At 43.2% G+C, this 23,977-nt stretch overlaps 1 protein-coding gene across 1 annotated transcript; it reads right to left on the bottom strand.

Moving 5' to 3' along the window:
* Nucleotides 1-1,664: 1,664 nt before the first annotated feature.
* RGCC (regulator of cell cycle) lies at nucleotides 1,665-23,680 on the bottom strand. Its single transcript, XM_068425461.1, has 5 exons — nucleotides 23,570-23,680; nucleotides 23,205-23,381; nucleotides 6,185-6,292; nucleotides 4,599-4,661; nucleotides 1,665-2,939 (listed from the first exon to the last, which is right to left on the bottom strand). The coding sequence occupies exons 1-5, from the start codon at nucleotides 23,667-23,669 to the stop codon at nucleotides 2,932-2,934; spliced, it is 456 nt and encodes a 151-aa protein (XP_068281562.1). The 5' UTR covers nucleotides 23,670-23,680; the 3' UTR covers nucleotides 1,665-2,931.
* Nucleotides 23,681-23,977: the final 297 nt, after the last annotated feature.

Here is a 23,977-nt window from a genome sequence, read left to right as displayed (position 1 = left end):
ACTAATTTGGTGATATCACTCTATAAAGGGAGACATCCAACTTTAAATACCGATTATAGACCCACAGTGTTCAAAAGGATCGAGCGACAACTGAACGTGCAAAGGGGAAGTGGAAAACTATGCCTGATACCTCAAACAATCCAATCTGAGGAACAGAGGAACAAACAGCTGTCCATCTCTCCGCCCACCCCATGATCACTTGAGGTGGCCTCCGCTGAAACTCATGGCTTATTTAAACACACGCTTAGTCAGGGTATTCTGCCTTCAGGAAGGTAACATCCACCATTCACCACCACTCCATCGTTCAACCTACCAAAGAGCGTTAAAATGTAGAAAGCCAGCCAAAACTGCTGCTGCTATTCAAGCAGCTTTAAAAACATGCCTTATGCTAATGATCTTTCTTAAAACAAAAAGAGTTTCTTAAAACAGTGCCTCTCCATGTTAGAGCATGTCCTACACAAGCCAAGGGAATCGCCCTCCCTGGCTTTGTACAGCAACGCATCGCTTCACATCTGGGACCATCAAGAAGGGTCAGGCACAGTAGCCTCTCAGTTTCACAGAGGCAAGCAAAAGAAGGATTTGCTCCTGTGTGTTTACAGCATAGTAGCACTGAATTTCCATAGTGCCTTGGCTTTGCCAGAGCAAGCCTACCTTGCTATTCAAAATGGGTTTCCTGCTGTACAGGAGCCTCTGAGAAAGTCCCAGAGCATGCAGCAGCACATCACTGTTTCAGACTTGAATGATCCCACCTTCCTTCACAGTTCACCTAGAACAACAAGAAACCTCACCCTCCTAAATCAGCTCACTCTATCTCTATTCTATTACCATCTGAATCTGCTGTAGAAAACTTCAAAGAAATTTTTCCTCTTCATGAAAATACTTTCACATTTTACACTGTCCTGCCTAAAAGAAGGAAAACACCCACACAACCACCTCACCATTGTTTCAGACCGATTAAAATATGCCCAGTTCAGAATTTCATTTTCTTACTAATTAATAAAACTGGAAAAATCATATGGTGTTTAAAACTACCCACATTTTTTGGTCAATTTTTAGAAAATCTAAAGCAGGGAGATGGATTTACATCATCCTCACGGCGTTCCCATTAGCAAAGATACAGTAGACTTTCCCCATGCTGCAGAAGACAGGTCCAAATACATCCTCCCAGGTCCCTCACACAACTGGCTGGTAGTTATGACATGGGCACAGGCACACTCAAAAGATAACAGACCAAGGGGGCACAATATCTGAACCACTCATGCAGTTGCTCACTCGCCTACTTTGGTCAAAATAAGTCCTGGAGTTTAAACAAGGCCAGCTCACTTGGTCTGAAAGGATTAGAGAGCAATTGCATGAGCAGATCAGACAGCAGCGCCAAGTGTAACACCTGCAGCAGCTAGAGGAGAGCTCACACAATGACATCTTGTCACGGTTTAAAGCTGGGCCGGCTACTAAACCTGTGGCAGACACTCTCTGTTAACCCTCTCCCCTCCCCCACCCTAAGGGAAAGGGAAAAGGGAGAGAGACTTACGGGTTGGAAAGTTAAAACAGTTTTAATAAACTATAGTAATGAAAAAGAGTATAATAAGAATAATAGAAATAATCAAATATATACAAATATATACAAAACCAAAATCGAGAGCTTGGAAATCCTCCTCAGGCAAAGTTGTTCCCCCAGCACAGGCAGAGAGGAAAATGCAGTAGCTCCCCCTGCCATCACACCTGCAGGCTTTTAACTGGAGAATTGGCAAAGCTGGTACCAATCAGTGGGAGACAGGAAGGCCCGTCCCTCCTGGGCCCCACCTCCAGGAGGCAGTGGGTTAGTGATAAATAGGAAAGTGAGAATGACATGTATGGGATGGAATACCTCATTGGTCAATCTTGGGTCACCTGCCCTGTCTGCTCCTCCCTGCAGGTGCACCCCCCTTTGGCTCTTCACTCGTAAGCAGTGAGGAGTTTAGCAGTGACCTTGGTTTCTCTAAGACTAACTGGCCTGGTTTGGGCCAAACCAGGACACATCTCCAGTGCCTAATGCATATGGAAAGAATCAGGTTCACCTTCCACTCTTTCAGCGTAACACTGATGGCCAGGAAGTCTTTTTGGAGTGGTAGACTGTTTTGGACCCAAGGGTCTGGTATCAGAAACATCCAGACACAAGTTATTTTCTTTAAAGGATCTCCATACCTTTAAACCCATGGGCCTAAATGTCTGACCTCCCTATTAGTACTTCATGTAGAATGGTATGTAATTTTAAAGCTAGCTTTTACACAGCGTTTGAAATAGGTGTTACTGTTCAAATCTGTACTAAGTCAGTGTTATTTCATTTGTATTAAAGCAAATCTGAAGTAACAGTTTGACCAATTTTATTATTTTCCTGATTGCATTAATTTTACATAGTACAAAATTTTCTTATTTAAGCAATTTGAAAAGAAAAATATGAAGTTCCACATGAATACATTTTGCCTAACAGGAAATACACCCTTATCAGATATTTTAAAGCCTGATGTTTTCAGTAAGAGCTTAATTTGTACTTATGTTTCAGAGTTCGCATGTTCATATGAAGCTTTCAGACATCTGGATTCCAGTTCAGGGTTTATTTGCATACAAAAATATATTATAATGGAAAAAAGCATTAAAAGTTCTCAACTATATAAAATTACAAATATATTTTCATAAAAGCAACTTTAAATTAAAATTCAAGCTATATTTTAAAGCTAAATACAGCCATAACACTTAAGTTATCTTATTCCGTCTGATGCAAAGTAGCAAAATTGATGTTGCCAGTTAAATACTTGTAGGAGTTTACAAAGATTATGTTCTGAAGGTATCTGGGGTAGCAAAGTTATCAGACAAGGGCAGCAGTTCTCAGTGACTGACGTCACTTATCCTTCAGAGGATGTTCATAGGCAAGCACAATGCCAAAGATTCATTTCACATACCTGGAAGTACAAAACAAGAAAGATCATTAAGTTCTACATTAAATAAGATTGCGTGTTGTTGACACACCAGACACCCACCCTATCTGTGCCCAGCTTGCTAGACTGCCTGACAGACCAAAATTATGCCTTTTTTTTTTAATGAACATGAACCCCAAAAAGTTAGTGTGTAAAAATTTAAGGTGATTACTGTTCTAACAAGTGCATTAGGCTTGAAGAGGCATCTGTATGAAGTTCTGTGTAACCTCAAGCATATAAACACAACTCCTCAAAAAAGTGATGATAAGTATCAGATGGAAGTTGGACTTTTTCCTCAAAATTCCTGCATATGATAAAGATATCACTGTAAGACAAGTGACACTATAAATGAGACTTTGCTGAAATCACTAGATATTTTCTTAGTTGGGATTAAAAAAAACCCAAAACTACTACAGCAGGTGGCAATCCCTGCCCACACCTTCAATATGCCTCGCAAGGGGACAATGAACCTATATACTATAGGCAGCCCCTTGAGAGTTAGCTGGAACACAGCTGTGCAAGGTACAGCAATGTAAATATTTGCTGGTTTTGGGCTTTCCTTCTTCTACACAAACCTTCAAAAACTCCAAAGTTTTTCAGAAGAGCAGTCAATTAGGTTTCAGTGGTAAAGGTGGAGTTAGCTCAAGCATACATCCACGACAGAAGTCAGGAAACTAGAAAAATATTTTAAGTAAGAGAAGTGAAACCCGGATTAAGATGCAAGTTAAGATGACAGGGAAGTAGGAAGCTCATAAGGGCAGCTGTCTTGAGTTAAGTCCAAGGTAGATGGCCAAGGCTTCAAGAATCACAAGGAAGGGAAAATACCTAATGAACACAAGCAGTTCTCAGTTCATAGTTTACTGGGGGGGGACAGGGGGGGCTTCGTTCATACTGCTACTTAGGTCTAGTCCTACAATTTGTTGTTTTGGGCTCCATAGTCTGGTTCCATACACAAAAAAAACCCCACGTATCACATCCATAACAGCACAGGAAGAAGAAGAAGAATAGGCAGAGTACATAGTTGGGAATAGGAGGGTTTTTTGGTTTTGTTGATTTTTCTTTAAAAATCATAATGAAGAACCTAGTACTGCAACTGGAAAACACAATTTCTAGATAGTGACAGAAAAAATTATCTAAATTCCATTCCAGGGAAAGACAAGAACAAACAGGATTTTTACATTTAAACTAAGTCAATAGATACAGCTATCTGCTCCTTAATTCTTTCATAAAGCAAAGTCTAGAATAAAAAGGTTTCCCTCACCTATGCTACTCCTCCAGTTACTTAGCTTTATAATGAAGAAGCAAAATCCCACTTTTTAGCTGAGTTTTGAATATTTAAGAAAGTGATGTTTACTGTCAAGGAGGGGTGAATTGCAGCTGCCTCAGAGGTGGGCAGAGAGGTTCATCGGAGTACAGCCTCTGTCACACAAGCTAAACCGCATGCCTTGAACATTCAGGCAAAGATCAGAATTTAGTCTATTTTACCTTTTTATCCACATAATGATCCATAGGACTAGCAAACTAAAATGAAGCCACGTTATATGAAACTATTGCTACCCTCACCTTCCCCTTCCCTCATACATTGGCTTTTGTCGCTCTGACAGTACTAAGTGAGATGCCACCTACTAATAAAAATCTACTTACTTGCTAGTGTCCTGTCAAGGTCAGCAATGAAGTCTTCCAGTTCTTTCGTGTCTCCAAGCTTTGCTGCAAAGTAAGAGTCAATACTGCTTAGACATGACATATTTCTCTGGCCAAAAGAAACACTGGAACCACATGATCCTCCAAATCATTTTCAGTGGTATCAAACATGCTGGGGATTATTTTCAGGAAAGTTCAACAGGGTTGCTGCAATGTCCAAATGCATTCTTAGAAAACACGGAAGACTGAATTAAAACCATAGTTTTTATAGTTTTTCATTTGACAGAAGCAAAGCAAAGCAATCCTCTGTTTAGTTTCCTTAAAAAGCAGAGGTTGAAGTGGATAAAAAAAGGTATGTATCAACTAATCTGTGTCCTTGCTACTGTGGGAGTCTTCCTTATTGCATGTATTCAGATATCACATTCATGGCCCTAATCAAACCCCACCCAGTTAGCTCCCAGTGCTACCCAAATGTAAGCATCTTAAATCATGTCAGTATCATTGGTTTGCTGTGATGTCAGACCCTTTGATCTTGGTCCATACACTATAAACTTGGATCCAAACATCCACATAGATTTCCACTCCTTAGAACACCACCGGTTCCATACAATACAGGTTTACTGCAAGAGGCTTCCTTATCTCATTTCTACAGTCTACTCCAAGCCAGTTCCAACTCTATTTGTGTCTTTTTGTCTTCTCATCAGGAAGAGCATCTTGACCTTTGGTGTAATTCCTTGCCAAGTATTTCCTGCCAGTTTAACTGAACTCTTTTTTGCTACTTCTTATTAACTATTACTCATTATTTCTCCCTAGCATCATGCTAATTAGAAAGAAAGCATTTAACTTGTTTTTTGTGACTGGTCACTGTGGAAAAAACATGAGAGCATGAAAACCTCTTGAGCTTGCATCTCAGAAGACTAGTTGTAACAAAAGCACTGTGCAGTACACATGTACGTCTGTTCATTTATTCATATGTCTGCTCCAGAGTTAATCTAAATTAATCTGAACAAAACAAGCTCCTGGGGAGTTAGATCAGCTGCAAGACAGAAGCCACTTTGAAACAGCACAGCTGTAAAGGAGGAAGGAATTACTACTACATGGGTTGTATCAGTATTGCAAGGTCTACCTGGATCTGAGTAATCGTGTTAACTTGAATGGCAGCATATGGCTTTAGAGGAGTCACCTACTGCACCCCTGCATTCAGGCTAAGTCTTGCCATATATAGATGGGACACTTCAGCTACTTAGTTGCTTCAGTAGGAAGCAACATGAGTTAACTCTCAAGCGAAGTATTCTGTAAGTAGTACTGTGATCCCTCATCAACCAAAAAACTGTAATTTTCTTTAGCTTGGTGTTTCAAAACCAAAAGAGTTGCCGGGTCACCTGCAAAGAAGTGTGGATGCAGTGTGCTATTGCTGTTTATAATCAAGACAATAATACTTGAATCTGTAGTGTGCTTCACAGTAATTCTTAGGTTTGTTGTCATTTAAAAAAAAAAAAAAAATGCATGTATGTGAATCCTGGCTCACAGAAAGAAGTCTATATAGTTGGGAATTAGGAAGAAATGCCAACAGTTAAAATTAAGTTTACCTTTACATGGAGTTACTGATGGAGATGGCAAGCTTGGAGTAGATGCAGTTGGAGAGTTAAGCTTTTCATCACTGAGGCTGAAACTATTTCTGTAGAGTGAATCTGCACCTGTAAAAAAGTTACATTATAAAATAAAATTAGCACCTTCTGCAATTTCACAATAGAATTAAACAGAGAGAAATGGGACATTTCCTATATGGGCTTCAACATCTGTAGAACTCAAATTTACAGACTTTAAAGCCTAAGGGACAAATAAATCATCTATTGTGTGAAGGCTGTTGTTCCCACACCTACTGTTAAAAAGGAAGCAGTCCTAAGACCAATCCTCTACTCCCCAGTAAGGAAAGTGTCAGCTTTCCCTGCAGTCAGCATCATTTGGAAAATATTACAGAAATGGCAATTATTCTACATCCACTAAACTAGGCTGGTATGACCTGCCTGATTCACAATATTCTGGGAAATTCTGGTTACCTGAATTTTTCAAAAGCTATTTAAAAAGCTGAATAAAGAGCTCCAGGACAACAACAGTCCCCCAGAATGGAGAATATATTCAGCATTTTCCTCAACCCTGAAGCAAACTCACCCATTTCTCCATACTCTGCTGCTTTAGGTCTTGCGTTCTAGATAAATTAAAAGATGCCATACAATTTTCTTTTATTCTGTAACTCTCTAGAGTTCACAAAGCAGTAAGTCTGTACACAAGATGTTCTGCAATCTTATTTTAGGTGGTCTTTCAAAGAAAGCTTTTTTATATGCCATGGAAAACAATAGGAAAGTTTCCAATACCATTCTGATGTTGATTTTAGACAAGGCCTTAAGTTTCAAAAGTTTCAAAAAAATTATCTTTATCTTGTTTCTTTTAATTAAAAATAAAAAAGCGTTCCATGATGCACAGTACACGCAAAGTATTAGCCAGGGCTCCACTAGAAGGAGGAATTGTGATTGTGTTAGAGACACTAAAACTGCTGGTTCCTGCAGTTTTGAGCCAGTGACCTGAAAACTGTAGTTCGACAAAAAGAAACCATTGTAATACAAACACGGCAATGGTCTCCATTTATTTGGCACATTTCCTAGGAAATAGATGTATGTCTCATTACATGAGTTGGCAACTACCACTGCTTGCCATTGAGGCCAGCAATTCTGCCTACCTGCAGCACACATAGCATTTGTCCTCAGAGCCCCAGCCTAGGAGGTGGTTACACTGCAGCATTAAATCCATCCAAGTCAGAACTGTCACACTTTCTTGGACGCCTGTCCCATTTGCTATGCCAGGAGATGACTGCCTAAGTTAAATTAAGGGTGTCTTGCTGCATTAGCAAAAGGGGGCAGGGCCACTGCTTGCCTTGCCAAGATCCACACATCTACACCTTCACTGAACACTGCCACGATGTTTGCAGATAATCAAATGTGGAAACCATCCCCAGCTGACTACTCCTCTACTGTAAGTTACCCCATCTTTGGGAAGAAGAGCATGTGTCCACACCCCATCTCCTCTAGCCTGCTGTCCTTACCAGCATAAAACCACCTTCCATAGGAGTGTACAGGTACAGTGACATCAGACCAGACGACTGCATCTACTGCACCTGCCAGATGTTTCCTCAGCCATAGGCTGACTGTCTATTTGTTTCTTCAGTGCTAGCTTCCAAGCCTACCTCTGTTGCAACACACACTGAAGAGGCTTGTGTGAGGAGCTTCAGCCTGGGCTATTTTCCTCTTTCTCACACATGTTGGCCCACCACAGTACTGTATCTTTCACAGCTCACTCTGCAATCAGCTCAGATCTTCTTCCAGCAAACACACGTGCCACCTGCAGCACTGTGCAAATGTGAGCTATGATGTGAACGACGCCTGTTACCTGGGACTACTGCTTGCCCACATCAGCCACCAGCTGGTATTTCTTGTTTAGAAAGAGGGGTATGCTTCTTCATGCTAGCTTTTTATTGTAATTTCATTATATTCACTCTTAAGCGCCTGTTCTCTCTAAACTTGAGCAGATCAAAACCAATCTTCTTGCAACTTCATATATAAGAAAGATTTGATGAATACAATGCAGAATTGAGATAATTTTAGACAGAAAAATAGAAAAATAAGCTGTTTTAAAAGCTGCTCCTAAAAATATAAAAAACAACCTAAGGGGGGGAAAAAAATCTGACACTGCTCTGCAACGATGTGTGTCAGCAGTGTTGTACTATACAGTACAAACTCTGTATAGTAATGGACTGAAAGTAACAGTTAAAAACATTACAAATTTCCTCCTGAAATCAGCTTATGGACCCATTCTACTAAAACCACATTTCTTTTCAGCCAAGATGCAAACCCTAGTGACCAAGAAACTCGGAATGGAAAATTATAGCTGTTCAGGACAAAAACCCTACCATCACAAAAAAGCCAAATAACTTGTAACACCTCACACAAACAGTCCTGTAGTCAAGCATACAACTCACTGAAACACTGACAGAACAGACCAGAGAGAAAACACTTTCCAGGCAATGTATTTGAAAAGAGCAGAACAAGAACTTCCAAATTATTTCATATTTTAAAGGTGTCACGGTTTAAAGCTGGGCCGGCTATTAACCAGGTGGCAGATGCTCTCTGTTAACCTTCTCCCCCCGCTAAGGGAAAGGGAAAAGGGAGAGAGACTTATGGGTTAGAAAGTTAAAACAGTTTTAATAAACTATAATAATGAAAAAGAGTATAATAACAATAATAATAGAAATAATCAAACATATACAAATATATACAAAACCAAGACTGAGAGCTTGGAAATCCTCCTCAGGCAGAGTTGCTCCCCCCAGCACGGGCAGAGGGGAAAATGCAGTAGCTCTCCCTGCCATCACACCTGCAGGCTTTTAACTGGAAAACTGGCAAAGCTGGTACCAATCAGTGGGAGACAGGAGGGCCCCTCCCTCCTGGGCCCCACCTCCAGGAGGCAGTGGGTTAGTGATAAATAGGAAAGTGAGAATGACGTGTGTGGGATGGAATACCTCACTGGTCAATCTTGGGTCACCTGCCCTGTCTGCTCCCCCCTGCAGCTGCGACCCCCCTTCGGCTCTTCACTCATAAGCAGTGAGGAATTTAGCAGTGACCTTGGTTTCTCTAAGACTAATTGGCCTGGTTTGGGCCAAACCAGAACATTCCACCCCTTATTCCATACCATTCACGTCATACTCAGATCACCACTACCTTTTCATTTTCAAATATATATACACATATCACTAGTTTATGATTCATCTCTATACAAAAAGTTCATTAAGTTCATTTGGTTCAGGATTGTGGGTTTCCATCTGGCCAGCAGTCTCTCAGCAGTCTCTCAGCAGTCTCTCAGCAGTCTCTCAGCAGTCTCTCAGCAGTCTCTCAGCAGTCTCTCAGCAGTCTCTCAGCAGTCTCTCTTTTGTCATGGTTCATGCCCACGGGTTGCAGGTTAAAGATGTCAGACTCGAGAAGGTTACTGGACGCCACTTGATGAAGCTCCGGTCTCATCACCACTGTCTTAACCTGAAAGACACTTATGCAGCAACAACATACAGTTCAGAATTAAGTAGTCTCACCCATAATCAGATCACCTTCAGGGACACATCGGACTTCACCATCTTGCAACATCACCCACCAAGTACATCCAGGTCCCTGAGCAAAAGCAATCCCACGAATGGGTTTACCTTTGCCCGTTACAGGAAGAATCCAGACAGTTTTTCCCAATAGATTCCTTTCATGCACCACAGGGACTTTATCTCCTTCTACTGTATGTAGAAGGTCTGACTGAGCAGGGCCAGCTCAATTGATAGATCCCCTGGTGTTAACTAACCACGTAGCTTGTGCCAGATGTTTATCCCAGTTTTTAAAGGTTCCACCCCCCATTGCTTTCAGGGTAGTTTTTAACAGCCCATTATACCGTTCAATTTTCCCAGAGGCTGGTGCATGATAGGGGATGTGATATACCCATTCGATGCCATGCTCTTTGGCCCAGTTGTCTATGAGACTGTTTTTGAAATGAGTCCCATTGTCCGACTCAATTCTCTCTGGCGTGCCGTGTCGCCACAAGATTTGCTTTTCGAGGCCCAGAATGGTGTTCCGGGCAGTGGCATGGGGCACAGAGTATGTTTCCAACCATCCGGTGGTTGCCTCCACCATGGTAAGCACATAGCGTTTACCCTGGCGGGTTTGAGGGAGTGTGATATAGTCAATTTGCCAGGCCTCCCCATATTTATATTTCAACCACCGCCCCCCATACCACAAAGGTTTTAACTGTTTGGCTTGCTTAATTGCGGCGCATGTTTCACAATCATGGATAACCTGTGCAATAGAGTCCATGGTTAAGTCCACCCCTCGGTCACGACCCCATCTGTATGTTGCATCTCTTCCTTGATGACCTGAAGTGTCATGAGCCCACCGAGCTAAAAATAGTTCACCTTTGTGTTCCCAGTCCAAATCTATTTGGAACACTTTAGCAGCTTGATCCGCTTGTTGGTTGTTTCGATGTTCCTCAGTTGCCCGACTTTTAGGTACGTGAGCATCTACGTGACGTACCTTCACAACTAGTTTCTCTAGCCGAGCAGCAATATCTTGCCACAATTCAGCAGCCCAAATAGGTTTACCTTTGCGCTGCCAGTTGCTTCGCTTCCACTGCTTTAACCACCCCCACAAGGCATTTGCTACCATCCATGAGTCAGTATAAAGATACAGCCTTGGCCACTTTTCTCGTTTAGCAATGTCTAGAGCCAGCTGGATGGCTTTTACCTCTGCAAATTGACTTGATTCACCTTGTCCTTCTGTGGCTTCTGTGACTCGTCGTATGGGACTCCATACAGCAGCTTTCCACTTCCGATGCTTTCCTACAAGACGGCAGGATCCATCGGTGAACAGGGCATACTGCTTCTCATCCTCTGGTAATTCATTATATGGTGGGGCTTCTTCAGCACGTGTCACCTCCTTTTCTGGCGGCATTCCGAAGTCTTTGCCTTCTGGCCAGTCCATGATCACTTCTAAGATTCCTGGGCGATTAGGGTTTCCTATTCGAGCCCTCTGTGTAATTAATGCAATCCATTTACTCCATGTAGCATCAGTTGCATGATGGGTAGTAGGAACCTTACCCTTGAACATCCAGCCTAGTACTGGTAATCGAGGTGCCAGGAGAAGTTGTGCTTCAGTACCAATTACCTCTGAAGCAGCTCTAACTCCTTCATATGCTGCCAGTATCTCTTTTTCAGTTGGAGTGTAATTGGCCTCGGAACCCTTGTATCCTCGACTCCAAAATCCTAGGGGTCGACCTCGAGTCTCCCCTGGTACTTTCTGCCAGGGGCTTCAGGTAGGACCATTGTCCCCAGCTGAGGTGTAGAGCACATTTTTAACATCTTGTCCTGTACGGACTGGTCCAAGGGCTACTGCATGCACAATCTCTTGTTTAATCTGTTCAAAAGCCTGTCGTTGTTCAGGGCCCCACTGAAAATCATTCTTCTTTCTGGTCACTTGATAAAGAGGGCGTACAATCTGGCTGTAATCTGGAATATGCATTCTCCAGAAACCCACAACACCTAAGAAGGCTTGTGTTTCCTTTTTGTTAGTTGGTGGGGACATAGCTGTTATTTTGTTGATCACCTCTATCGGGATCTGGCGACGCCCATCTTGCCATTTAATCCCTAAAAACTGGATCTCCCGGGCAGGTCCCTTGACCTTGCCTCTTTTTATGGCAAAACCAGCTTTCAGAAGAATTTGGATTATTTTCTCCCCTTTGTCAAAAACTTCTGCTGCTGTATCACCCCACACAATGATGTCATCAATGTTTTGCAAATGTTCTGGAGCTCCACCCTTTTCTAGTACAGTCTGGATCAGTCCATGGCAAATAGTAGGACTGTGTTTCCACCCCTGGGGCAGTCGATTCCAGGTATACTGGATACCTCTCCAGGTAAAAGCAAACTGTGGCCTGCACTTTGGTGCCAAAGGAATAGAGAAAAATGCATTAGCAATGTCTATGGTGGCATACCACTTGGCTGCCTTTGACTCCAGTTCGTATTGAAGTTCTAGCATGTCTGGCACAGCAGCACTCAGCGGTGGCGTAACTTCATTTAGGCCACGATAGTCCACAGTTAATCTCCATTCTCCATCAGACTTTCGCACTGGCCATATAGGACTATTAAAGGGTGAACGAGTCTTGCCAATCACTCCTTGATTTTCTAATTGTCTAATCAGTTTATGAATGGGGATCAGGGAGTCTCGATTGGTGCGATATTGTCGTCGGTGCACCGTGGTAGTAGCAATTGGCACCTGTTGTTCTTCAACCTTCAGCAACCCCACAACAGAAGGATCTTCTGAGAGGCCAGGCAAGGTAGACAGCTGTTTAATGTCCTCAGTCTCTACAGCTGCTATACCAAAGGCCCATCTATACCCTTTTGGGTCCTTGAAATACCCTCTCTTGAGGTAGTCTATGCCAAGGATGCACGGAGCATCTGGGCCAGTCACAATGGGGTGCTTTTTCCATTCATTTTTAGTTAGGCTCACTTCGGCCTCCAATACAGATAACACTTGAGATCCTCCTGTTACTCCTGAAATGCTGATAGATTCTGCCCCTTTATGATCCGATGGCATTAGGGTGCACTGTGCACCAGTGTCTACCAGGGCTCGATACCTTTGTGGTTTTAATGTGCCAGGCCATCGAATCCACACAGTCCAATAAACTCGGTTGTCCCTTTCCTCCACCTGGCTGGAGGCAGGGCCCCCCTAATTAAGAAATGGATTCGTGCTGCTCACAGGGACTGGACCTTCATTTCTCCTATTCACACTTGGGAAAAAGTGATTTGAGGCCCATCTACCCTGACTGGGGTCCTGCTCACTGGTAACTGGAGCAGCCATCCTTCTAGAAAAATTCTCTCTGGTATTTCTTTTAGCTTGCAACTCACATACTCGTGCCTGTAGGGTACTGGTAGGTTGTCCATGCCATCTGCTCATGTCCTCCCCATAACCACACAGGGTAAACCACAGGATACCTCATGATGTGTTCCGTTTCCTTTGAGCTGGTCCTGTAGGAGAACGTTTTCTCTTAACAGCTGCAACACGGGCCTGTGTAGGTAGAGAGTCAAGTTTATTCTCTATCTTGGACAGTTTGTCTGACAGTTGTTTAAATGAGTCCTTGTTCTCCTTAGTCAGTTTTTCCACAGCCGAGATGCGTGCCTGCAGTGGGGAAGAAATACTATCTTCATACTGTCGCATACAGTTAGCCATTTCACCCACACTAGATTGTGCCATAGCATCTTCTCCCCATACTAATATTGACAATGTATGGGTATATGCCGGTGGAGCATTCTTCACAACCTTCCGGAACATGGATCAGTTGCATTCCACTTCATCAGGATCTACAGGATCTACAATGTCCCGTGGGTGTCTATAAATGATCTCTTGCACAGCTAGTTCTCTAAGGTAGTTAATACCTTTTTCTATAGTGGTCCATTTGCTTAGGTGGCTCATAACATCATCTTTATAGGGATACCTGCTCTTTACAGCTGACAAGAGTCGCCTCCAGAGACTGATAGTGTTTGACTTTCTTGCAAGCGCCTTATCAATACCACCATCTCTGGACAGGGATCCCAACTGTCTGGCTTCTCTGCCATCCAATTGCATGCTGTCTGCCCCATTATCCCAGCATCGGAGCAGCCAGGTAATAATAGGTTCACCGTCATAACGGCTGAAGTCTTTCCTTATATTTCTCAGGTCCTTCAGGGATAAGGAGTGGTAGGTTATCTCTACATCCGAGTCCTCCTCTTGTGATAGTTCTGCTTTAGAAGGACCTTTCTTCTGTGATGGGTCTGCTTTAAAAGGACGATCGAGGAAACCCCCATCTGTGTCAGGCCCTAACTCTGCCTGAGAAGGGCCCTCACCTGGGTCATATGATGGCTCTGCCTTAGAAGGCTCTGAGTCATCATCCTTCACTTCACGAGCTGATTTCTTTTGGTATTTCTTCCTGGTTACAGGAGCAATTGGTACAGATTCAATAGATGCTGGAGTCTGAGTAGATGCAGTGGCTGTCGTGGGAGTGCTGAGAGTCTGAGTAGCTGCAGTGGCCATCTTGGGGGGTGTAGCAGCTGTGGTACAGGCTGCCGAGGCTTCAGTGGGTTTAGTGGCTGTAGCGGCAGTACACACTGTAGGATCTGAGGTGGCTGCATAACACCTACAACTGTCCCTGCACCGATATCTAAACTTATCCCACATCAGAAACACATTCAGGACAACCAAAAATAAAAACATGCCACCTAGACAGCACCATCCTAATTTCACAAAATCTAGTGGAATCAGCTTGGCAGAAAAGGAGAAGGTACTATTTCCCGAAGTAAAACTGGAAGTGTAATCATTAACACAATCAGCTAAAGGACACCTGGAGCGTGCAGATGAAGTCGCTGCTACTGATTCGCGATTAAAGCTGCCCATCATTGGGTCATAGAGATAAGAGATCGGAATATTAACTGCCCAGTTTATCACAGCATAAATCAGTATCAAACCCCATACCAAAACAATACATTTCGACCAGCACCCACTGCTAAACTGCATGTAAACATTCATAAGAAGCAAGCAATAACACAGTGCCCACGGCAGGTAAGGCATCATTGCAATACTCAATTGTGAAAGAAACTCCATAAAAAGATGAGATAACACAGCATTCAAAAATGACATCACCATCTTCACTATCTGTTTTAACTTTCCAACCCCTCGTAAATCTCAAAGGAAGAAATCTGATATTTTCTCAGCTGAGCTCTCCGGGTCTCCTCCCACCAGAGCCAGGATTCAACTTATCAGAGCAACCTGTTGGAGCTTCTCTCGAGCCCCACGTTGGGCGCCAATAAATCTGTCACGGTTTAAAGCTGGGCCAGCTATTAACCAGGTGGCAGATGCTCTCTGTTAACCTTCTCCCCCCCCTAAGGGAAAGGGAAAAGGGAGAGAGACTTATGGGTTAGAAAGTTAAAACAGTTTTAATAAACTATAATAATGAAAAAGAGTATAATAACAATAATAATAGAAATAATCAAACATATACAAATATATACAAAACCAAGACTGAGAGCTTGGAAATCCTCCTCAGGCAGAGTTGCTCCCCCCAGCATGGGCAGAGGGGAAAATGCAGTAGCTCCCCCCAGCACGGGCAGAGGGGAAAATGCAGTAGCTCCCCCCAGCACGGGCAGAGGGGAAAATGCAGTAGCTCCCCCCAGCACGGGCAGAGGGGAAAATGCAGTAGCTCCCCCCAGCACGGGCAGAGGGGAAAATGCAGTAGCTCCCCCCAGCACGGGCAGAGGGGAAAATGCAGTAGCTCCCCCCAGCACGGGCAGAGGGGAAAATGCAGTAGCTCTCCCTGCCATCACACCTGCAGGCTTTTAACTGGAAAATTGGCAAAGCTGGTACCAATCAGTGGGAGACAGGAGGGCCCCTCCCTCCTGGGCCCCACCTCCAGGAGGCAGTGGGTTAGTGATAAATAGGAAAGTGAGAATGACGTGTGTGGGATGGAATACCTCACTGGTCAATCTTGGGTCACCTGCCCTGTCTGCTCCCCCCTGCAGCTGCGACCCCCCTTTGGCTCTTCACTCGTAAGCAGTGAGGAATTTAGCAGTGACCTTGGTTTCTCTAAGACTAATTGGCCTGGTTTGGGCCAAACCAGAACAAGGTTTTAGAGCTTGTTGAAGTAATAAAAAATAATCCAGAGAAAAACTGAGTGTACTTTTAACGTGGCATCTATGCTACTAGTATCCAAAGGCAGCAATGCTGGGTATTTATATTACGAACCAATCCTTCTCATCCACCAAATCCAAAGCTCCAGTTGCTCTTATATATAGCTGAAATAAAATGTTCTTTTTGTGAATGCTTGTGAGGGCAACTCAAATTACAAAAGCTTTAACAAGCCATTTAATTTGGCCACAAACTAGTCACACAATTCTTTTTATTTATACCCATGTACACATCCAAGCTAGCAGTCACCTTTGATTCTTTGTGTGGTTTTTCTCTCCATATTCCTTCTATAAGCAGTTGAAAGTATTGACTGCTCACCTCACAATGTACTGAAACCAGAAAATGTTACTTCATACTGGCTTCCACAAACCTCATGCTGGGAAATATTTACAACTGGGCAAAGAGAAAATAAGAGAGAACTGTTGCTTTAAATACCTGAATGTTTTTCTTCCAGTTTCAAAAGACGAAATGTTTTGTGAAAACAGTGTTATCTTCTGATGGGTTGTAATATTAATAGTTTCAGAAAAATATCAGCATTTATCTTTCTCAAAAAAGCAAAAACATACTTTAGCTACTGGCTGTGGCTTGCTTACATGTGCCACCAAGCAGTAGAAATTCAGGTGATGGAAGGAGGAATGCAGTGACTCTGCCATCAAGGTCATTATAACTGCTGAAAACAATGTGGTGTTAAAAAAAATACTTGTGATATCCATCACAAAAATATCCGCTTTGGCAAAGTGTGGCTGTAGGGCAGAAAGCTCTGGGAAAAGGACACTTCAGTCCTTGCTCTCTACCAACTGCCACAGCCAAGATTTGCTCATTCACCTCCAATAATGGCCCTTGGACGATTTCCACTGCCACAGAAATACAACATCCCCTGCAACCCAATCACCAGAGGCTGATGCCAAGGATCTCTCATGGCTGCCATCCTTCCTCATCCAGCTTCTTCTCTCCCACTGCGATGCAAGTTTATCTATCACTCATTACTTATTTTTCACTTTGTATTTTGATTCTACTGCCTGTGCACATATATAAAATATGCCCCTTCGGCTGTTTTAAAAAACACTCTAAAATACTGTCTCCTTAAAAAAAATAACACCTCACAAATCTGAGATTTGAGCTACTGAGTTGACTTACATGAGTTAAACTAAGCCAACAGCTACAAAATTATGGGGTTGGAATAAATATGGGTATATTTTACATTGGCAAAGTAATCTGTAGTTAGTATTGACCTTTGCTGTTCCAGTATATGGTCAAACCACAAAATAAAACCACAGCAATACCATGTAAATATAGCATGTCCCCATGAAATGAGCAATTGAAAGGTTCTGGGTAGTAATTAACTGAAGGAGGAAAACCTCAAACTTTTCATTTTAAAACAGACAATGGAAAAGTTCAGCTGTCTGACTTCTTTAATATTATGCTCTTTCTAGTACCATAGTTCAGGATACAATTTTAAAGAGCACTGGAATCGGTAAAATTTTTACTGCAGTTTTCAGTGCAGAAAGTTTCAAAGGAAAAAAATAAAACACATCCCTAAAGTTTTCAGAGAGGAGCTTTAAAATTCCACTTAAGTCTCTACAAGTCATGAATTTACTGTAAAACAATAGTTCAGCATTTAATGAACAGAATTCACAACTCATTCCTAGTCAGAACATAGCCTACTTGCTAAAATAATAAAAAAGATAAAATCAGTAGAAGTGAGATATACTCATGATGCAAAGAGCTTGTTTCACAATACATACGTTGCAGCCCTGAAGCATAGTGTTTATTTCTATCATAATCACAGTTACACTTGGCTGCATTGTTTATTTCTGTGGTTTTTGCCTAGCTAACAAACATCTGTTCCAACACTGACACAAAATCACACCTTTTCACTATCTACATGTCTAGGCTTCATGATTTAGAAGATTCCAAATCAGATAGTTACAAGGAAGTTATCTAGGAAGCCTGAAATTCAGATGTACAAGCGTGCCTTCTCATTATATACAAAGCTTACCTTTCCACTCCCCCACCACACTTACTATCTGTGAGGCAGTGTTCCCAACTCCAACCTTCTCCTTTACTAATGCTTCCTTTGTAAAGCGTAAGAGAAACAGATATGCTGGAGAGGTAAGAACAGGAGATCTTACAAAAAAAAGCACATTTCTCATTAAATTGAAATACCTGGAGAAAAGCCCATGCACCTGAAACTGCTGAGTTTTCTTCCTTTGAATGTATCAGTAATTTAATAAAACATTATTTCTCAGATGATTTAATAAAACATGATTTCTCCATGAGAGTCTTGATTCATTTTTCCATTATAAATACTCTATTGCTTTCTTGTTAAGAGACAGGCCATTAGAAGTTCGCAGAAACAATTCCCTCCTTAAAATGTTCTCCTCTTCATCATATAAGACTAGGATTTGCTGCTAATACAAAAGGCTCATCTACCCCACATTCTCTCTCTCATAGTGACTCACAGCACATGCTTACAAAAGAGTTTAAGAGTGGTGCAGCCATACGCTGATAATTTCAAGATAAACTCTGCCAAGTTCTAGCGACGCACAGATCAGTATCTTTTCTAAGACAGCAGTAGCATCTTAGCTTATAGCAGTTCCCAATGGCCCCGTTCCTCTCATCATGATTTATCTAATTATTTTTTGAGTATGTAAATTTTTAACATTCTTGATACATTAAGGCGATATATTTCGGTTTAACAATACACCATGAGAAGAAATAGCTCCTCTTATTTCTTTGAAACATGCTGATTTAATTTGATTTTCTCATACTGGGTGAGGTAGCAGTCACTTCCGTCATGTCACTTAGGATTTTCTGGAAGACTAGCTTGTCCCCACCCAAGTCATCTCTCCTTTGGGCTGACAGTCACAGCCTATTTAGTCATTTGGAAACTATTTTATTTCTTCAGTCATTTCTGTTGCCTTTTCCTGTACCTTCCCTACAAAAGACTGCAAATGTAAGTAGGCTTTTCAGGATGACTGCTGCAGTATTAACAGTGGCTTATGCTTCATCTCTAGATAGTGGAGGCAGTAGCACAATCACACAGAGACATCCATGGCATGCAACCACATGTGCTTGCACTACACCAGGTATTGGGTGCTAATGGATATTGTGCAACCCCTTAGTAAGTCTGCACCTGCTTGATTTTGAAATTATAAAATTAAAGAGTTCTAGATGCAGTCAAGGTCTTTTGTTGTGTTTAAAAGCCAGGAGGTATTTGTCAGAAAGAATTTACACACTCCTAAAAATAACTATGAAGATACACTACAGGCTGTACGACTGCAATAATTTATTCGATACATTTATTTTGCAATGCTCTTAGAGAGGCTGGAAGCTGAACCTGCCTCAAGAAAACTGTCTCTAGAAGTACAAAACATTTCTGAGAGCACAACAACAGATTATCATTTAGCTTTTGGGTGGTGTTATAGCTTTGGCACAAGAAATGTTAAAGCACTTCCCTTCACAACCTCTCATAAAGTCCAACTTTCTATCCATTATCCTAAGCCTAAACTTGGAAACCTGTCCTGGCATTGCCATATACTGTACTAGCACAATGCACTGAGTGGGCATAAAATTTACACACGCAAGCTTGCACTTTTCTTTGCAAGCTTGTTCCAAAACACAAGAAGCAAATGATATCTGTAAGAGTTCGCCAGTATAGCTGCATCCACACTGGTGGCTTTGGCCAGCACAGCACACTTTAACATAAATCCTGTTTTATCACAGCCAACATGCACTGTAAATAGCAGAGAGTTAATAAGGTACCCCTCAACTTAGAAGTTTCAGCATGATTAATAACCTAAAGTATGAAGCTATTATACTTAGATCTGGTTGAATACATCAAGTTGAAACATAACTGGTACTCACTCACAGTCCAGCAACTCAAGAATGTCTGTTGGAGTAACTCACCAGTTGCATCATGATTTCCAGCACTGACCCAATCAGCTGTTGTTGTTAATGTAATACTTGTGGGCCAAGTACTAACATCATCATGAACATCTGCACATGCAAGCCTTTATTACTGTACGGTCTAGAGTCCATCGTGTTACACACAATACTTAACCACAGCCAAGACAGACCTTGTCCAAAGATCGTTTAGTCAAATAACAGGACAAGATGTGGGAGAGCCAAGTACTATTATGCCCATTTTCCACAGCAGTGTCTTCAAATCCTTATTTTTTCTTAAAAGCCTGAAATATGTAATGTAAGAATTTCAATTGGTACTTTTGGAGCTAGGTCCCTCAAGAGGGGATTTTAAGGTTAAAAGCAATATTTGTAGGATTAACTATATTGATAAAAATCTTCTGTAAATACTTCTGATAAATTAACTGGGCTCATCCTCATGGCAGAAGCTCCAGGAAAGGAAAGGCTTTCCTTACCCTACCACAAAACAGTGTTGTTCAAGTATGACCACTTCATACCAGTTACTGGCTTCTTGTGAAGCTGAATTTAAGACTGATTCAGGAGTCCTGAAACAAACAGTTGCAACAGTTTAAAATGTTACCTCTCCTTACAGTCCCACCCTAGGCTCAAAAGATACCCCTGCACCAGTGGCCGAAAGATACATATACCTAACCTTCAACCACACCACATCAGTTAGGAGAATTAGATTAACTAACAAACAAGAGATAGCACTAAAATATGACACTCTGAACTGTTCTGTACATACATGACAAAGTGTACTTGGAATAGTCTTGGCACTGGATAACAAGATTTTGCAAAGACTCTTTACGTCTTTATGAACAAAGGGATAATTCAAACTATCTGCAGATAATATTGTTGGAATTTCTTTTGTGTTGCTACAGATTTGTGTTGTCAGAAGTTGCTCTTTCAGCCCAGTTTCTCCTTGATCTTGCAGCGGTGTTTAACCTAAAGCATTACCATGGGAAAAGCGAGGTCATGAATTCAGCACTATGTTTGCACTAAATGACAGAGACCAAAGGAAACGTGAACCTAGAGGAAGAAAACATTGAGTTTGAACAGAAAGAGCCTGGGTAAGTATTCTGTTCTTAAAATAGATGTAGGGAGTGTAGCTGTATTACATCAGACACTGTAGCCTGTTTTATAAAAGGAACTCTTTATAAATCTGCAACTCCTCTCCAGTCCTACTGTAACTTCAAAATAAGTTGTCCACACTGAATGATGCCTTTAGGAACAAGAGTTTTACTGGGCCTGTTCTGAGAAACGAGGAGAGCCAGCTGATTTTCTGTTTCCCTTCCCTTAAATATATCCTCATACGCTTGACACTGTTGGATGCTAACAGGTCACTCTTAGTGCACCTCCTGGTCCCATATATGCCAGTTTCCAGTAGACGGTGACTTCTGACTTCTCCAGAGCTGCTTTTCACATGATGCATCACCAAGGGAGGGACCCCAGCACAGGATGGGATTTGAGAGCTTGACAAGTTTCTCATACAAAAACCTTGAGGACTTCATATAGAGACATCAAACCCTGTCCGTCCCGCTATCCTGTTAATGTCTTCAGCCTAAATCAATGCAGACTTCTGACACCTATTTTTATTTCCCAGATCTTCCTAAAGATCTGGTCTGCCAATTTACATGAGCACGCTGTTTCTCACCAGGCCTCCCGTCCTGTCAGAGAACATCACTTCCCCAAAAGGCCCTTCCTGTCCATCCTAAAACAGCTATTTTAAGCACTGTTCAAGATTTAAGTTTTCTGAACCACAGCAGATACGCTAAGCAACTACAGATGCCTTTATCTATGCAAGAAGAGTAAGTTCTTGATACTGTTTTGTTTTTTTTTTTTTTTCTTGTTTTCTCAACAGTAGATTATTTCACTAGATAAATTGATAGAGTGAAGATTCTCTAAGTGTCTCATTTGTGGTAAAAGTATGAGAGAGGTTAATATATTACAATACTGAAGACTGCACAAGAAACAATAACACTAGGGCTGTATTGCTGCAGTTAATAACAGACTCAGATTTACAACACGGCTCACATTTCATCAGCTTGACTCAGTAAAGGCAGACCTCACCTTACACACCCTCAGCCATCCAAAAGGCTAGTGTCCAGCCTAAATCAGGCGTGCATTTCCAAACCTCCCTCACAGGGAAAGAGATACTTGCAAGGAGTGGTTCACCCACTACATCGTGAAACAACAAAGCAGCATCTGGATCCACATACCTTCAGTGACTACAGGAAAAAAAAAAAAACAAAACACTTCAAAGGCACTGCTAGTAAAGGTATCCAAGTTCAGGGCAGGTAAAACGCTACCTATCAATGAAATTAAATTAATCCTGCCCACAATGACAAGATAAAAGGCTCTGATAATACGGAGAAGCTATGGACTCACAGCTTAAGTACTAGGAATATTATATTAATGTTTTAGCACTAAATCAACAGAACTGTGTGGTAAATTGCTGAACTGATAAAGCAGCACAACAGGAATTAAAGCAGCAATTTTAAGTAACTGAAAAACAGATAAGCTTCTTACAACTGCCTGTACAGTTTAGGAACTAAAAAAAACCTGAGTATAGTTTGTTTTTAGCAGAACTTACTTCTGACAAAGTAGCCCTTGAGTCTAACTGCGCCCGAGGAGAACAGCAGTTTCCAGCCTCACTGCCTGGAAAATGAAAGATGTTTTCTCTTCCTGACTAGCAAAAAAAATAAGAGGCATAACACTTATTTCCAAGTTAACTAGAAAAATCTTAGTTCCAACTCTATGTTTTCTTCCTCAAAACAGTCAGTGTCTGCTTCCCACCCTGCTTGTACTATCTTCTGCATGCACTGTCTGTATACATCAAGTATACCTGGGTGCAAGTCAGCTTAAAATTATCACCTCCAAAACAGTGATAACACTAAACCAGAAACCTGGCTGAGTTTCCATCTCTTCTGGAAAGCGCACTTTAGTTCGCTCTCTCTCAGCTGAGACTTCAGCTCCTGAGACACAACAGACAGTCCCTGTGAACCTACGAGACATCTTTTTTTGTTTTGTCTTTAAGATGCAGGGATGCCTCGGTGTTTCAGCAGCTGGCTAGCAGCTTGACTTTTTTCTGCAGTGAGTTTTTCAGCCTTATCTGCTCTGGAGGCGGCCGTGCCGTGGCTTCCCTCCAGCGACTCTCGCCCTCCTTCCCTCCTCTGCTGTTCAACATCTGGAGAACAAAACCAGCGGGGCCAGACTTCACATCCTCGCGTCTTCTAACCCAAGAACAGCCAATGAAAGAGCGATTAAAAAAAAAAAAAAAGTAGGGTTTCTCGTTTGGGGATCCCTGCTTCTCTCGCGGAGGGGGCCGCGCTGGTTTAACACCCGGTTTTGACACCCCCCGGGGCCGGGACAGCCGGACAGACCGAGGGACACTCACTCTCCGAGTCGCTGAGGCCGCTGCCGTCGCTGACGCTGGCGCTGCTCCGCCGCTTCATGCGCTCCAGGTGCTCGCCGAAGTGGAAGCGGCGCCGGCCGGCGGGGCAGGAGAACTCCGCCAGCACCGCGTCGAACTCCCCCAGCGCCTCCGCCAGGTCCCCGCCGTCCTCCCCCAGCGCTGCCGGGAGGCGGCAGCAGCAGCGTGAGGACCCGCCGGGCGCTGCCCGCCCCCGGACCCCCGCGCTGTGAGGGGAGACCCGCCGCCCGCCCCCCCACACCCCCACGGCGTCCCCAGCCTCCCACCCCCGCGGAGGGGAAGGGAAGGGGAAAGGGTCCCGCCGCGCCCCCTCAGCCCGCCGCTCCCACCTTCACCCGGCGGCCGCTGGGCCTGAGGGGACTTCATGGCGGCGGCGGGCGGAGGTGCCCCACCACCACCGCTGCCGCCCCCACCTCCCGCCGCCAGCATAAGCAGCCGGGCCCCGCCGCCGCCGCTTCTTATAGCCCGCCCGGCCGGGGGCTGAGGCGGAGGGGGCGGGAGGGGGAGGTGGCACCGCGGCCCGGCCCGGCCCGGCCCGGCCCGGCCCTGCCCGCCGCCGGGGGCCGGGCGGGCGGTGCAGGTGCGCCGAGCCGGGGGTGCTTGCAAGCCGGCATGGGTGCGTGGCCGGGGGCTGGGGTTTGCAGACAACTGGAGTCCCTTCAACAGTTCCACCGCTACCACAAGTGGGAAGTATCGCCCCCCGTCCTCTGATGGTTACACCCGACAGCGTGATCCTG

The sequence above is a fragment of the Nyctibius grandis genome, chromosome 2 (assembly GCF_013368605.1).
Source record: "Nyctibius grandis isolate bNycGra1 chromosome 2, bNycGra1.pri, whole genome shotgun sequence".
Classification (NCBI taxonomy): domain Eukaryota; kingdom Metazoa; phylum Chordata; class Aves; order Nyctibiiformes; family Nyctibiidae; genus Nyctibius; species Nyctibius grandis.
Note: the sequence above shows the minus strand (reverse complement) of the source record. Positions and strands in the feature narration are given on the sequence as shown.